At 52.4% G+C, this 16869-nt stretch overlaps 5 protein-coding genes across 5 annotated transcripts; 3 read left to right on the forward strand and 2 right to left on the reverse strand.

Annotated features, from left to right (window-relative positions):
• Nucleotides 1-1836: 1836 nt before the first annotated feature.
• Nucleotides 1837-2640, forward strand: N7539_003219 (glutathione S-transferase family protein; the record flags this gene model as incomplete). The annotated part of the gene is made up of 3 exons (XM_056932821.1): nt 1837-1867; nt 1930-2153; nt 2212-2640. The coding sequence occupies 3 exons, from the start codon at nt 1837-1839 to the stop codon at nt 2638-2640; spliced, it is 684 nt and encodes a 227-aa protein (XP_056792780.1).
• Nucleotides 2641-4011: 1371 nt separating this feature from the next.
• N7539_003220 (isocyanide synthase family protein) lies at nt 4012-5700 on the forward strand (the record flags this gene model as incomplete). The annotated part of the gene is made up of 1 exon (XM_056932822.1): nt 4012-5700. The coding sequence occupies one exon, from the start codon at nt 4012-4014 to the stop codon at nt 5698-5700; it is 1689 nt and encodes a 562-aa protein (XP_056792781.1).
• A 2108-nt stretch (nt 5701-7808) lies between these two features.
• Nucleotides 7809-8939, reverse strand: N7539_003221 (uncharacterized protein; the record flags this gene model as incomplete). Its single annotated transcript, XM_056932823.1, has 1 exon — nt 7809-8939. One exon carries the CDS (start codon nt 8937-8939, stop codon nt 7809-7811), a length of 1131 nt encoding a protein of 376 aa, XP_056792782.1.
• A 2615-nt stretch (nt 8940-11554) lies between these two features.
• On the forward strand, nt 11555-12398 carry N7539_003222 (DJ-1/PfpI family protein; the record flags this gene model as incomplete). The annotated part of the gene is made up of 2 exons (XM_056932824.1): nt 11555-11987; nt 12088-12398. 2 exons carry the CDS (start codon nt 11555-11557, stop codon nt 12396-12398), a joined length of 744 nt encoding a protein of 247 aa, XP_056792783.1.
• Nucleotides 12399-12942: 544 nt separating this feature from the next.
• Nucleotides 12943-15829, reverse strand: N7539_003223 (putative C6 transcription factor; the record flags this gene model as incomplete). The annotated part of the gene is made up of 6 exons (XM_056932825.1): nt 12943-13114; nt 13162-14382; nt 14460-14857; nt 14987-15419; nt 15500-15694; nt 15726-15829. 6 exons carry the CDS (start codon nt 15827-15829, stop codon nt 12943-12945), a joined length of 2523 nt encoding a protein of 840 aa, XP_056792784.1.
• Between the last annotated feature and the right edge of the window lie 1040 nt (nt 15830-16869).

A 16869-nucleotide genomic window follows, 5' to 3' on the forward strand; every position in this document is an offset into this window, starting at 1 on the left:
CAAAGTACCCTGCAGGCATCCCTGTCAACGGCTGCCCGACATCAGTGCGCTCAGTTTCCACGTGCAATGCAAGGTGCTTGGCCCCATTCCCTGGGTACTCCCGTCTCGGGATGCAGTACGCAAGGAGATGCGCACGGTCGAGCCTCGTGTATGCGGAGAGGCTTGATGGCTGTAGGACTTTTGTATCTTATCGCGTTTCCGACGAGTGCCGACTGGAGCCATCGAGTTGCTGTCGACGAAGCAGCAGATCGGATGAAGAATTCCTTGTGTCCACACTTCTTCAGCGTCCAGCCAATGAGTTCTTCACGATCAGGAGGTCATCTGTCGGATGCAACAAAGGCGTGCAAAAGCCACAGTGACTGACTCCATGCCTTCCGATGGCGCTTCTGTTGCATCCTTGGCAAAGGCTTGTCCTTGACGTTCATGTGTCACAGTGGCATGGTGGAGAGGCAACACACGGTCAACCATTTGCTCTGTTAAGAAGAGAGGTAGTGCTCCGTGTGGCAACTGTGCCCACTGCCCACACATTCGGACTGTCTGGTGCAATTCTCTTGACTGAAACCAAAATCATGATCGACAGTCGTATCAACGAAGAGTAAGCGAAACACGCCACAGTCGAAGACCGACGCGCAGAAGCCCACATTTAGCCAACGGTATGAGATACTTCCGAAACAGCAGATGATAGAGACTCGATTTGTGCCGTCAATAGGTGAAAGATTGTAGTTTTATACATATCAGACATACTAGGTTGTATCTTCGTGGGTCAGTCGGCCTCTGACAACGTAGACTTAATTGAAGCACCTAATCTCTGTGACAGCTAGATATCGCATTGATTAGTGAAGGTGAAATCAGTTGACGCAGTCATGGTAGAGTTAACTGTAGAGCAATGCGATTCACAAGGTACAAGTTTAGATAGGAGTTTGCACTCTCGTCTTGCCTCATCGTCTCCAGCAGATGGTCTCTGGCACCTTCCTTCGGAGACAAGACTCTGTGTTGGAAACCACCACTTAGTGATCACCAGAGACCATCAGAGCTGAAACTCCAGGAACCTTTGCCACATCGGAGCACATGTGATCCCATTTTTTCCGAAAGGGCTAGGATGCGTAGCAGAAAAACATCACGATGTTTGTCTCAACACACGTTGACCTCAACAAGTCCAGTAGTTAATGTCCGCGGGGATTCCAAAGTCTCGGATATTTTGCCACCGCCCGCGGAGTTTCGGAGCTTCGGAATCACATCGCCCAGCCCGATTGCCCGAATGAATGCATCCCGGAGTCGTGAAGTGATCTCATTCCACGAAGAGACCAGCCAACAACGCTGAACGTCGGTATTGACAGCTAAGCATCTTCTAGCTAGCTTGTTTGAGCTCAAATGTAGATCTCCAGACATTACACCATCATTGGATGTGACCGAAGCCACGGCTGGGCTCCACAGTCCCACATCGGGGAGGACCGTCTTCGGCTTCCTAGGAGCTCGGATCGAAGCTATGTGTGAATTGATTCAGTCCAGAGAATCAGTATCAGTCGTGTGGAGTTTCGGAGCTTTACCAACTGTGAAATGTCCCACTGTGCACATCTTCGAGTGGGGGCTAGTCGTCGACTGTGTAGCCTAAGGATGCAGCTTCTGGCCCTGGACATATGGCCTCCAACAGGTATAAAGAGAGGGATTGGAATGGACCTCTGAGCCTTCATTCACGACAACAATAACAACAGTGCCAACATCCTCCAATAGACATAGATGAACTTTTCTTCTCTTCTACGAAATACACTTCGCACCAAATCTCATTCGACCTTTGCCCGTGTCCCAAAGCGCAGTTTTTCCTCTTCAATCCTTGCAATGGCTCCATTCACCCTCTACACCCACGCCGGTAAGATTTTCCTTCCAGTCAGATCAAGCCTCGAGAGTCTCTCTGATGAAGATCATTCGTAGGCCCCGGTCCCAACCCCGTCAAGGTAGCCATGGCCCTCGAGCACCTCGGCTTGGACTACGAGTGTGTTCCCCTCGGCTTCGGCGAGGGCAAGGGCACCGTCAAGGACTCTGAATACACCACCAAGGTCAACCCCAACGGTCGTGTGCCCGGCCTGATTGACCACAAGAACAACGAGTTCACCGTCTTTGAGAGTGCCGCCATCCTGCAATACGTGGCCGAGAAAGTAAGCGGCGTTTTCCACCCATCGATCTTGTCAAGATCCAGCTGACAACCATTCCCAGTACGACGCCAGTGGCAAACTCGGCGGCACTACCCCCGAAGAGCGTGCTACCATCAACAAGTGGCTCGCCTGGCAGGTTTCCGGTCTGGGTCCCTACCAGGGCCAACTAGTCTGGTTCCTCGCCTTCCACGAAGGTGCCCACGGCGAGAAGCCCAACGGCTCCGTGATTGCCCGCTACCAGGCCGAAGTGGAGCGTCTGCGATCTGTGCTGGAGAAACATCTTGCGTCCGCGGAGAACGGATTTGTTGCCCTGGGCCGTCTGACCATCGCTGACTTTGCCATTCTCCCATGGTTGAAGATCTCTGTGCTGGCGGGCCCTGCCCTGAAGCCATTCGAGGAGTACCCGGCTATCAACGCTTACATTCAGAAGCTTGATGCTCTGCCTGAGGTGCAGGCCGCTTACAAGAAGGCTGTTCCCCCTATGCCTTAGATTAGTTGAGCGCAGATAAATTAGACGATATGCACTTGTTCTTTCCATACAGCTTTGCCACAGTGTAGTCCCAGTAGTGAGTGAAGCAATATAGAGACAGGAGAGATGGGGGGATTCTACTCCTTCATGGTGGAGCAAACTCTTGCTCATACCTATTTCTGTGGTCCCAGATCTCCTGTCACACCGTGCAAAATCCTCACTTTTGCACGGTCCTACCACTTCATCTGCTCCACGTTGGGTAGGGATACAAGCTCTAATTTCGATCTCGTCGGAGAAAAGCAAAGTTCAAAAGGGATTCATGGTTATCCAGGCTACTGGAATGCCTGTTTGGCTTTCCTGAGGGAGATGTCGATGTTTTTAAACTGCCCAGCCCTAACTATCACGTACCATCACATTGTCTGGAATTTCAATCGCGGCCCCAATCTAATCTCGCTCAAAAAGCTCAAAATCGTAGGAAACAGCTATAGTCCATTTCAAGACTCTCAGCTAGGTGTCATTCTACAAATCTCTCATTGACAGGAATACCCGAGTACAACAATCATTGGCTCATCCTTCCTCCTTCCTAATTCGGAAGACGGGCTCAAATCACCACTGTACCTGATAGCCGTGCCCGGACGATCGAAGGATCAAGCACGAAATTCAAAGGAATCACCACAGTTAGATACAGACCAACCGCTTAGACCTGCACCCGGCCACAGCTGGAAACAAGCTGGACGCGCGGTCTAGAACTCGTGGTCAAAAGATGAATCCCCCCTTCACAGCAGACGGAAACCGCGGACGACAGTGGCAACCAGGTGCCCTATCCAGACCAAATGTAACGTAGTTCGATGTAATATCCGCAATTTGATAGGCTTGATGCAGTGTGCCGGACCTCTGTGAGCTCTCGTTGGGTCGTCTTTGCTTGGTTTACTCGTCAGTGCGTGTCTTCATGCGCGAAGCTGGGCCGTTTTCCACGTGTATGGTCTATTGGTACGGTGTCTTTGACACGGTCTCCTGGAAACAGAGCAAAAGATGCGCTGCGTGGTCCAGGGGCTTGGGAGTTGCTCTCCGCGGACAGCCGGTTACCTCGGGGGAGGAGAGAGAGGGACGGCTCCAAGCTGATGCTGAGTGGCCTTGGAGCTGCAGAGAAGATATCTAATATGTATAAGAATGACTCTGGATCACGGTGTGGAAAGTAAGAACTCCAAGGCCAGTCTCCAGTTCGCTACCAGTGCCAAAAACGCTGAAAAGAAACCACAAGAATACTTTTATTCTCCTCATCGCTACTCTATTCGATATACGAGCGATCGCTTCAAAATTCATTCCACTTTCGGTTTTCATTCATTGAATATAGACGATTTTTCTGCATCTTCCTTTCATCGATAGACCAAAATGTTGTCCAACGCCATCACCATCACTCCCAGTATCGAAGCGCGAGGTGTCGAGCCCTTGCAGGCGTTCGAGACCACGCGCCGTTTGAGCATCCAGACGACTCTTCACGCTCATGACGCGGTGTCGGGAGCAAGACAGAAAGCCGCCAATGAGGCTCTCATTGAGCGCATTTCCGAGATCATCGCCTCATATCGTATCAGCGGACCCCAGGACCGGTACGATGAAATCTACAAGCCCAAGATGCTCGAGACTCTGCGGTACTTTGTCTCCAAGCAGGAACCCATCAACATGGTAGTCCCCGCCTACCCGTTCAAGAGCCCTAACCACGACGAAAAGGTTCTGGGACCCGAGCCGGATGTCGGAGAGCGTATGTCCCTGGAGCATTTCAACTCCATGGGTGCGCGTATCCAGGAGATCTACCCACCTGGTGGCCATGTCACTATCGTCAGTGATGGGTGCTGCTACAATGACCTGTTGGGCGTCTCTGACGAAGAGGTCTTCCGATACGCGGAGGGTCTTCACCACATCGTTGACCGACTGGGACTCAAGCACATCAAGTTCTCGGACCCCTTTGATCTGATCGAGGGCTCGCACAGTGTTCCCTATACCGAGGAGGACTATGCCAGCCGCATCGGTGAGCTCAAGGATCGTCTATGGGACACGTATCTTCCCGCCGGCTATGACTTTGACGCGGACCTGAAGAGAGACCCCAATGCCACTCTGACGTATCAGGGCTATATCCGTTTCCTGATGACCGATCTTGCTCTCTTTTTCAAGGAGAAGAAGATGAGCAAGAACGCCGTCAAGAAACACTGCTCTATCGTCGCTCGTGGCATGATCAAGCGCGGCAAGGCATTCTCTGCCCTCGTCGCCAAAGCCTCGCCCTTGCACGTGCGTCTGTCGATTCATGCCAGTGACAACACCGACAAGCTCTCCGTCGCACTACTGCCGCACAAGCGATACAGCACTTTTCCTGTCACTCCCTGGCACAACACCCCTTACCTGGACACAACTGGCGTTTCGCTCAGTCTGAACCGCAACCCCGCCAAGGGCGAGGCCTCCTACCGTGTCTGCCAGGATGAGCTGGGCCTCAAGTTCCTCTGTGCCGATGCGCCCATGTACCGGGTCATCGAGGCCATCGATGGATCCGAGCTCGCTGAGAAAGTCCAGTTCGAGCCTCTTTACCCATTTGGACTCAAGATCAAGGTCCCCAAGGATACCTCTATTGGCCAGTTCCGCCTGGAACACGTCGCCGAGTTGGCCAAGGTGCACTCCCCCATCATCTTCGAGGGTCTGGACCCCATGCAATACACTGCCGAGATTGGTGATGATTTTCGCCGTGTCGCCGGTGGTGCACTCTCATTGAGCATTCTGCACGAGGGCGTCGTGACCGGCAACAAGAAGAAGAAGAAGCACGTGGGCGAGTCCACTGCCAAGTCATATTTCGTGCAGATCCCGGACACCACGGACGGTGGTAGTGGTGACCAGAGCAAGGGCGATGGTGATGACAATGCAGCCAAGACTGCTGCGGTTCATCCGTTCCTTCAGGCAGCTGCGGCGCTGGACGATGTGCGGTATCGTGTGCTGCACAACTGGCAGGTGGGCCATGCAGTTGTTTCGGACCATCGTGTTGCCCTGCCGGTGCACCTGAGCCCATCTAGTCTGCGAGTCTTGCGCGCGGAAGTTTAAGGTAGAAACTTCTAACTGTGCTTTTCTTGTTCCTCATGTTTTCCCTTTTTTTGTCTAGATTGTCTGTTTGTTCTCTCTATCGCATTACCTCTCCCTCTGTCTCTCTTTGGATATGTTGGCACTACAGTAACGTGGACCCGGTTCGTGATGTGTTTACTTTGACCCCTATTTGTTTGGTGCTAAGCAGGTCCGTCGTTTTCTCAAGCTTGATTTCAAGTCTTATCACAAGGTTGTTTGGTTTTTTTATTCATCCATTTCTGTTCTTGTTCCTAGATTGTCACTTTCCCATCTCATGAAGAATAGGCTTAGACCCGATCGCTCTAAAACAGACACAATATCTTAGTACTGCGTTTATTCCGTTCTGGCAATCAAATAAAATTCCTTCCAATCTTCTACCTTTGTCGCTTTTTCGTTAATTAAATTCCTTTTTTTTTTTTTTTTTTTTCTTTTGCACAGAAGAAAAAAAACACAGATAAGATCCTAGATCTCGAGAAAAGAAAAACCACCACATGAAACCCCCATCTTGGCTAGCCTTGGCTCAGCTTGGCTCCACCAACATCTATCTCCACGGACTTCGATCGAAACAATCCAGCACGTCCCTAACTAGAAGAAGGCACCCTCGATAGATCTGCAACAGCACCACGGACCTGCAGCAATTCACAAACCACCCCCGTCCAGTCCGGGCACCTCATTGGAAGTCCCGACTCCCGAGTTCGGAATTCCAACTTTCACTGAAACTCCGCGGCGTCAAAGCGATGCTTTGCCACTCCGCTAGACTTAGCTCGGAGGGAACGGGGGCGGCGGCGGCGGACCGGGGGTGATCTGCGGCGACTAGCTACTAGCCACTAGCCACAAGCCACAAGCCATTAGCCATTAGCTAAGGATGGTTAGCGTGGCTAGCGTGAATCTCAGACCATGGGGGTAGTATTCATGACCACCCAATATACAGCGGATAGAATGAGACGAGAAAACGATAATTACGACAACAGGGAGTGGAAAGTAAGGTATGCTTGATGCACGGAGTGATTTTGTGGACGGATCTAAGCGGGCTGAGTCTACGTCCGAGTCAGAGATGATGTCCAATCTGTAGAAGACTTGAAAGGAAAAAAGTTTACAGATCGTCCGCGTGTCAATAGGGCTAACGCGTTTGAATCATGGGGCATCGGTGACGGGGGTACTCGTGCAGGGCTCCATCATGTATGGATCTGTGGTTGTGGAACTGGTTTACGTCCGTGGAAGGGCCAGGTCCCGGAGCTGAATACGTGAGATATGTCTCCCAGTAGCCTCGGCGGTTGACAGTGGCGCCGAGGCCTGCGGAATGTGATTCTACTGACTATTGCATCTATATCCGGAGATTCTAGAGATGCTGGGTGTACAGAGTGAGAACTTGAAGTGAAGGCTACGCTATAGTCTATGGTAGTCAATGAACCTTGGTCATGTCCAAATCTACAAGCTATAATATGAAATCTGACGGTACTGACATTCTCTGCGTTCAAGGGGTTTCGAGTCAATCTGAAGACTTATAAACGCCTAGAACGCAAAGCTAGCCGTCTGCAGGTGGGTGCGTCTGTCTAGCTGCGTCTATCCGTGCACAGGCTTCTCCGAGGTCCATGGGGGAACACCTACCCATTTGACTCGGCTGGAATGGGAATGGATTGATCACAAGAATTGAATAGGTATCAAGATTGATTGGCAGGTGGTCAGGGTATTCAGACACTGAAAGTTCAGCAAGAGCCCGAGATTGGAAATTTGAGGTTTAGAATAAAGAAAAAAGAAAAAGAAAATGGTGATCATGTTCCAAAATGGGTTATACTTCAGTTTCATTCATGAGTAAGGTTGATCAATACACTGATCTTATCTCTGAAACAGCAGTCTAGTATGCAAGACCAGCCAGGATCGAATGAAAGGCCAGAAATCGTCACAAGTCCAATAAAATCATCAAAATTATATACTGCTAGACAAGGATCCTATGTACAGAAATAAATCTCATATAACGTTTAACCAATCAAAGAAAAAGGGGGAATCTCTTTTCATCCTCATCAAATCAATCGGAGCAAATCATCAAATCTCGTATCCAGATCTCACTCACGTCCCACACCTTCGAAACCCTAAACCTTCAACTTCTTGCTCCCAATCCCCATGCCGATCCCCACGTCCCACCCCATCCCCTGCTCCGCGGACATTTCACCCGGATACCCATCGAGAGTCAAACTCCGCTTTCCGGGACTCGTGGGTCCGCTGAAACCTGCAGCACCAGCCCCAGCACCTGCAGTACCATCACCCAGATGCAGCGCAAATGCATGCTGCTCGTTCAACCAGCTTGCCAGGCCTGGATCAGTCTCAGCTAGATCAAATAGGCCGGCGTCATATGTTGACGGATCAGAAAAGGCCCAGGAAAAGCCATCTGTAGAGTCGGTGGGGAATTGCTGGATCATGGCGTCGATTTCTGCATCGGTGAGAGGGGCTAGTGGGGAGGAGAATGAGGTGCCTGGACCTGAGGCTGTGCTGGAGATGGAGAATGGAGGGGTAGTGTCTCTTGTCGTGCTAGTAATGGTGCTGGTGCTGGTGCTGGTGCTGGTGCTAGTGAATGCAGAAGTACCGAGGGAATGGCCTCCAGGTACGATGGTTTGATCCGGCAGGGTTGTTTGGTCCTGGCTCGGACCTTGTGATTGCGATTGCGGTTGGGATTGCACTGGCAGTTGGACGGGGGGCTTGGAGGGAAAATACGACTGGTCCGAGTTGCCCGACGGCCCTGCATCGTGGATGCGGCTCGTCGAGTCCCCCGTCTGTCCATGCCCATGCTGGGGCTCTGGCTGATGCATGGGGGCACGGCTGCTGCCGGCGCCACGTGCACTGAACCATGCAATCCACGAGGAATCATCCATGTGTCGACCCGGGGGTGTGACACTGCCGGCATATTGCTGGCCCCTGGCTGAACGTTGTCGGCCGTCGCCGTGCTGCAGATGCTGCGCGTCCCCGGTCACCGATAGGAGGGTGAAATAGCTTGTTGCGCTGCTGCATGAGTGCGCACGTCCACTGTGGTTGTTTTTGAGATTGGTGCCGGTGCCAGTGGCTGCGGACTGCAAGGGTGTCGGAGAAGATGGGGATGGGATTGCTGGACCGGAGGACAGAATTGCAGGGGTCTTGCATTTGGTGTGAGCGAGTAGCTGCAACCATTGTATATCCGGATCTCTGCCCAAGGGCGTTGTCGATCCACTGCGGGGGGTGGTGCTCTGCATAGTCGGTGGTTATGTGTCGATTGATGTGATGTGACACAGACAGCTTAGGAAGGGGATTATAAATGGGAAGACCACGTGGAGATGATGCCAAGTCTGCCCGCTAGATGGATTGGTGTCTGCGTGGTAGATCAATTGTGATTGGAATGGGTTGGGTTGCACAAGAAGCTTGTTGGTTCACTTTCTTGTTGCAGCGGTGTAGATGAGAATGGGAGAAAAAGAGAAGTCCCACGAGATGTTCCCTGTCATGGATCATAAATATATACCGACCACCACCTGCACCTGCACCTGCGCCTAGCACCGTTGGAGGTCTCAGGCAGCTGAATGAGAGACCTGCTAGTACCTACCTTAATAGAAATTAAAAGACTAAACCTACCGCTGACCTGCATTGATACGAAACGTTCTTTTCGCCTTCAGGATCCAAGCCCTCATGCTGACGTGCATCTCACTTCTCACTTGATACGGTTGGAATTGATTTGATTGTCCTCGGCACTGCGTTTCCGTGCAGGATTGCGCTTTGAATGCGGCTACTGATAGGAAGAGCCCCCCCCCCCCCCCCCCCCCCCCCCTCTGACCCTTTACCCACCCCTCTTCGGGCCATTTTTTTCGAGGGATTACCACTTTGAGTAGCCAGTGACAGAAGATCAGATCATGCAGACAGACCAGCCCAGAACCGTCAAGCATGTGGTTCGCCCACTTGGCACTAGGAATGCGAGTCTTGTGGGTGAGACTGCAATGCCACTGGCCCGTCGGTGATTCCGCAGCTTGCATAAGATCGGCGCTACCACACAGCCCGGACACTCTCTTTGACAGGAGTAGATTCATCCCGTAGAGTTTTGGGGCTGACTTGACCCCACCGGACATAAGCGCGCCACAGCAAGTCTGTTGTATTAGGAGGGAGGGGGAGGAACGAGCCAAGCATGTGCTTCAAATTAGATAGGCGAGGGGAACTTTCACTGGTCAATTAGGTTTTTTTGTTTCCGATTGTGTCCAGGAGTAAGTTTAGGGTGTCTGTGGTTTTATCCGTGGACATACGGGGGTCAAGCAGCTACCGTAGGTGGTGCTTTTAAACCTAATTAATGTTGGTTGGTACTAAGATGGGATGGGTATCCACTATCGACTATCCACTTTTCAGAGTGGGGGGAAACGGTGGGGGGCAGAGTCGGTGAATTTGTGACCTGAGGAGACTAAGCTTTCGCGACCGATAATAAGTACGTACTGGACACTCGTACAGTAGCTCAATTACAAGGTCCACGACTCCATGGAAATCAGGAATCCGCTATAAGGCAGAGTCGTACAAGAATGGAGTATTTCTGTCAAAAGTCAACTACTATCGTGACCGAAGGTAATAAGCCTACTAGTGTACTCGGGTATCAGTACTGATGTAATCAGGACTCAGGAGTCAGCAGACAATGACAGGTGTATGACATACTTTGCCTCAGTTAGGTACCTGGAACAGACGGCGGGGCCAGAGGCGGGGTTGGCATGGCGGGCCAACCCGATGTACCACGACGGTCTCGATAACAGCGGATCCACAGCGATAACAACAACGCAAGCGACTTATAGTTACGGAACTAAGGTATTGCACAACAAATGGACAAACACAACTGCCACCTACTCGGTGGAGTCGGTACTAGGTTGAATAGTCGATGTCAATAATTTCCGGTGGTATCAGATCTGCCTACTCTCCAGAGTCTCCACAGCATATCGACATTGTCCAGAACTCACACTAGTCGGTCCGCTCAAACTCTCAGACCCTCTCTGCCCGTCTTCGCCGACTGCTACCATCGTACTACATTAGCGCGCCACATTGGGATCTGCGTTTCTTCACTCCAGACCACAACAAGCGCCACATTGGGCGTGGGTGCCTGATACACAGAGAGAAGAAAAATTAAAATCTCAACTATGAACTATACTACGACGGTGTAAGTTTTCGAATATTCGTATATGCAGCATGGATTTTCCTCAGGGTTGCCTAGTTGGGTCCACTCCTCAGTTGATTTTCTTAATTGAAAAGGAAAAAGTGGGGCCAACGGGATCGGCTGTATGCGCCCGGAGACAACAGTCAACAGTACCTCGACGAGTCGTGACTCGCCGTGGAGCTTCGGAGTTTTCATCAAAACTCCACGGAGTTTCAAGACACGGAGTTTTGGGAGCACGTGTTATATTTTTTCATTTTTTTTTTTATTTTTGATTGTTTTTCGTCTCTTCACCACACTCGACAGTCGACATCCCCTTGTGGCCTTTGGCACTGGTCACTTGTCGCACTCGAGGTGCATCGATCCGCGGAGGACGAGATGATTTTCCCACCCCCACTGTCGGACATCTTCAGGGCCGCTTCGGGCTTGGGTGCTTGGGGGTGGAAAGTGGGAGAGGGACTGGTCCCGATCGATTTTGGCGGGCCTTCCCTCCCGCAATGAATGCCATTGTAGCTTGTGGTGGAAAAGGTACAAATAGCCGGACATCCTTGGGCCAAGATCTGACGTTGGATATAAGCATAAGCATTCTCGTCTTGACTAGCTCAGCTCTTGGCTATCCGAACCATCTAGTCCTCTTTCTCGATTCTCAAGACCTTCTTCTTTAGAAAATCCACCATCCACCGTTTACACCTGCCCAGCATGCCCACCCAGCACCGCATCCTCTCCCTCGTCTACAATGAATTCGAAGCCCTGGACCTCTTCGGCCCGCTGGGCGCCATCGTCCCCCGAAGCGACTACTACACCCTCGAACTCGTCAACCTGCATAATCTCGACTCGCCCCGCGGCATCGAGACCTCCATGAAGAACGGCATCGGCGTGCTCCCGACCCTCTCATTGGCAGAAGCCCTCCGCGAGGACCAGCACTTCGACACCCTCTTCATCCCCGGTGGATTCGGCATGATGCCGCTCGTTTGGGACCCGATCCTGCTGCAGCGCATTGGCCAGCTGGTGGATCGCGCGCCGAATGTGTTTACCGTCTGTACGGGGTCCATCCTGCTGGCTGCGACGGGGCGATTGGACGGGCGCAAGGCGACGACGAATAAGCGCTTGTATGATGAGTTGACTCCGAAGCGTACGTCCCTTCCCACTCTACCTTTTTTTCAAAAAAAGAAGAATTTCTGCTCGTTTTGGAGAAACGTCGTGCTGACTCTCTCGTTTTGACATCTTATCAGACCCCGGCATCAACTGGCAAAAGCGCGCCCGCTGGGTCCAGGACGGCAAATTCCTGACGTCCTCGGGTGTCACCGCCGGCATCGACGCAGGCTTCGCCTTCATGGCCAACACGTACGTTGCGCCCGAAGACCGCTCACAGGACGTCCAGACGCCCTCGGCCAAGGGCGACGAGTGTCCTATCCCAGGATTCAAGAATGAGAAGGCGTTGAAGTTTGCCCATTTCACCGCCTTTGGACTGGAGTACCGATGGCACTCGGATCCGGAGGATGATCCGTTTGTGGACTTGCCTGGAACGAATGGAAGTGCATAGATTTATGATTTGATTTTGGGATCTTGGGGGGGGGGGGGGGGGGGGGGGGAGGTTAGAAAGGTGGAATGATATTTGGGGGTGGGGGGGGATTGGATGTTGCGAGGAGCCAGGGCTGGGGTTGACTTTTTGTATTTGTTTGGGTGTGAACGGGTGATGAATGGAATAAAACTGTTCGTTTAGAGTGAGTCCAAGTAGGAATGGATGTTAGGTGGGCACGTGGTCTGTATGAACCGGGAAATCAAAGAAAACAATATTTGATATTCGAGAAATTGAAAACACAAAAACGAAGACGGGAATATGCCCATATCGGATTGGCTGACATGAGAAGAATGCAAGGGGTTTTCAATCTTCAAAAATGAGATTAATCATTAAATCAAAAGGCGAGAAAAAAGAAGAAGCAACCCACGAGACGGGATTGGCTGATATGCAGACAATTGTCAGATTGAAGCCCATCGTCAGGAACTACTCATTTCGCCATCATTCTCATGGGTCCAATTCCCCTCATTCATCATAGTCAGCCGAATGGAATGAATGAACAAGTAGGCTACAGATTCGGCAACGATCCATCCCCTAGCGCGTGGCAAAACTTCGCTGCAACGTACGCATCCACACTCGAAGGCGTCGTCGCAGTGTCACTCTCCCCACCCAATCCAAAGGTGTCACTCCTCATAGACGACGGAGACGTGTAGGTCATCCGAGTGCCCGACGCAATAGTGCTATACGAATTGGGGAATGGGGGGTCCCCATCCCCAGAGGACCAGACAGGTCACCCAAGTTTGCAAATGGCAGTTCCTTGGGCGGTTGAGAGTCGAATGGTAAGGGGAGAAAGTCAAACGGCTCGTAAAAATTAGAGCTGAACCCATTAGAAAGGATGGGGAGCACGTCCAAGTCGTATGGGAATGCGCCGTCGGGACCGCCGATATGGGCGAAGGCGGGCGAGACATCAAACATGGGAAAGGGATCGAAGGGGGCGTGATTCTCTTGCATGAGGGGGTCCGCAGCCATCGAGTCAGATCTTCCGCTGGGACTCAAGCCCCGAAGGATCTCGGCGACTTTTGACCGTAACGAGGCGTGGGCGGTTAGTGGCGGCTCGCCCTGGAGGGTGCCGGCCGCACTGCCCGGCTTGTTGATCTCGGGGTGAGCGGATATGTCCTCCGATAGCCTCATCAGAGCCTCCAGAGCATCGACGCTCCGTTGGGCGGACCCTTGGACCTGCTCCGAGTGAAGATCGTGGAGGGAGGTCTGGTCTGCCATGCTTTTGGTTCGCAGTAATTCAATCGCTTCCCTGACTTTGTCGCGTGTCATCAATCGGCTGAGGTGGGCCGTGGCACTATCTGTAGCCTCTTGTTCCGAAGTGAAGATCAGGTCGAGGAGTAGCACGACAGCCGCGTTGAAGAGCTGCGTCTCGCTGGTCGACAACGAACCGCAGACGGCGCATCGGGCCTGGATCTGGGCCTGGGTGCCGATAATGTTCTGTGCTAGCAACTGACATGAAGCACGCCCGATGGGAGATAACAGTGTCGCCCGATGCAGTCGAAGTAAGAAGCTCCACAGCTGCTGGTGGAGCATCCATCGTTGCACGGGAATCGCCGCCGATGGACCGGTGGCGGTGAGTCCTATTGTGCTGCCGAGTCGAAAATACGACGGCAGACCGGCCACGTACTTTTCGTACTTGTTGTTGAGGTGTTTCCGCAACTTGGCAGATTCCGCGTTGCCACCGGGCTGCTGGGACTGTAGCCCCCAGAGATCGATCGATTCACGGACAATACTGCCGAGCTCGAGGGCGTGGACGGTGTACGACATCATAGTAAACTCGGATCGAGGTCGCTCTGCGATCTCGCCGTTGACACTGAGTCTCCATGTGGACAAACAGAGATCATCATCATTGATATGTAGTGGCATCCGAGTGTTGAACTGTGATGGACGGACGGTGTAGTACCCAAGGGCTTGACCCCGTGACCAATCTCTCATCACGAGGGCCCACCTGCACAGAATTGTTGTTAAAATCAACTAGAACACAGATCAAGGCAGTAAACCCTAGCTCAAAGTCCGGGTACCTACCATATTCGAATGCCCACTTCCGTGCGAAGATAAGATGGTTCTGCCGGCTCAGAGCTGCCATTGCCCATCAGCGGCGAGTGCGATGCAGAGGCGTCCAGTTTGATGTCGCCGAGCCGATGCAGGCCGAGCTTGCGGGCTCCAGAAATTGCAGTGACTAGAACCGCATCGAGTGCCAGAGACCCCTCTTGACCATCAAGCAAAAGCATGATCGCGGCCTGCAGGCCAGTGATCGAGCCACAGAACAGAGAAATTCCATCCTGGAGACAACGCAAGCTTAGAGATCTCCAGGCCTGGGAGCGCATGTCGGATGCTCGCAGCTCCTCCACGCGCATGGCCGAAGGCGTAGGAGTCCATCCGAGCATTGACGGAGTTGGGTGAAATGCGAGACCGAGTACGAGCTAGAATAGGATAAAGTTATGGGATGAGCGAAAAGAAACAACCCCCCCCCCCCGCCCCCTGCCCCCCGAACAACAACAACAAGAACAAGAAACAACGTCCTGAAAGTGCAGATATTCTCGAGTACGTACCGCTAAGAGGAAACAACCCAGTGATTCCATCGTCACTGTGCTCGATATCGCCAAGACCCGCGAGTCTGATGAGGCCAGATGCAAGCACTTGCTGAACTGCTCAACTTGTTTCATAAAGCTCGGCGTATGCACCACATTGCCCAAGGGACCCTGGCAGCGGGTCACAAAGATTTCAAAAAGAGCATGCATTGTCTCCAACTCTGGCATCGCATCGACAATCTCTTGGATCAGGGTGAGTTTCTCACCCTGTCGCTTAGGATCATTATTTTCCCAATGTCGATTAGGAAAATCCGGCGCAACCGACAACGAGGTTGGGCCGACCAGAGCGGGTAGAGAGGCACTCGCACGAGGCGGTCCGTCGACAAAATGCTCCAACAGTTGCATTGTCTCCTCGGCTTCTGCTTCGCCCTCGTCCTCCACCGATGGTGTCTCACTGATTCCACGTACATCAATGTCAGTACCAAGCCGTTTCATGGACGCTCGCCACAGCCCTGTCGAACAGCTTCAACTTACTTTTTGATCGCGGTCTTGTCTTTATTATCCGTCTTTGATCGTTTGGCTCGTGCTTGCCGCTCGTCCTTGGTACAAAGATGGCCGATGTTACGCTTGACGCATTCCATCTGTAAAAGCGCACATATGAGCCTTCCCGCCCCCTTCAATTCACTGATATGCGCAAGAACAACTGACACAAGGTTCTTTGCGGTCGCACTTCAGCTTGGACGCTCTACATCGAGAACACGACAGTGTAAACTTGCGTCTCCCCGAGTCGGCGCCTGCGCCCGCGCCCGCGCCCGTGCCCGTGCCCGTGCCCGTTGGCTCTTTGCTACCATTTGCATCCGTCATGATGAGGTGTGATCTGAGATGGTCGACGAGAGGGAATGAACACCGGACATGGTTTGACAAGTCGCAACCCGGGGCCGCGGCCGGACCACGATATGGTCCGAGATTGGGTCTCTCAGTGGTCGTTCTGGTTCTCGGACTCTCCGATTCCTCCCTTTGCCTTTTTGGGGTTAGTGAGCGCCGCCTGCCATGGGAGAGGCACGTCACAAAGGCCGACCGTCGTAGTCAATCAGTAGTGTAACTTACTGACCGTAAGTAGTCAACTTACAACCTTAACTTACCACTAGTACTACTGTACTAGCAAAGGTACCTTACTGATCTTAGTTCTGGCGAAGAGGAAACGCGGTGAGGCCCCGTGCGTTTCTCCCCTTCGGTTCCAGCCAAGAACTCACCCCACCAGAGAGAACCGAGAAGCAATAAAATAATCCACTTGGCACTCGCCCCGGCCCGCTTACACGACGATCAGTTTGAGAAAGTGGTGGGCCAGCAAAGATTGCGATCCGGAAAATCAATGGGAACATGATCAATTGCTCATCGTAGCCCCCACTTGCTTTCGCATCTGGACTCGTGGCTGTGGTTCGGCGGGTCTCCGTGAATCATTCCTTTCCACTGATCATCGTTATCAAGAGATTGCGACCACCCGCGTTGGGCAGTTGAGACTTAATGCCAAGAGTGTCCTAGGAGGAGGCACAGCATGGAATCTCTATGTTCAAGCAAATGTTCAGCCGTAGATTGGGTGGAAGCCTGGGCAGCACAGCTTTAACTCACGTCATGGCATAACCATGCTACTATGCTACCATGCTACCATGCTACTGTTCAAGGACGTGAGAGGCGGATGTGGGTTGAGTGGTGCTGTCAAAGCGAGAACTTCCACTCGGAAAAGGTAAGCCGGTAAGCACGCCGATCACGTATTAGGCAGCCTTCCAGCCGCGGATGATCTCAGGTCCCTTGGACTCGCATATGAAGAGTCACCCGACTGAGCACGTACACGAGGATCTTGTAAACAGCCTCGGCGAGGATCAAGGCCCGCACTCCGATCGCCG

Source organism: Penicillium diatomitis (assembly GCF_028827545.1).
Source record: "Penicillium diatomitis strain IBT 30728 chromosome Unknown utg000003l_segment0_segment0, whole genome shotgun sequence".
Classification (NCBI taxonomy): Eukaryota; Fungi; Ascomycota; class Eurotiomycetes; order Eurotiales; family Aspergillaceae; genus Penicillium; species Penicillium diatomitis.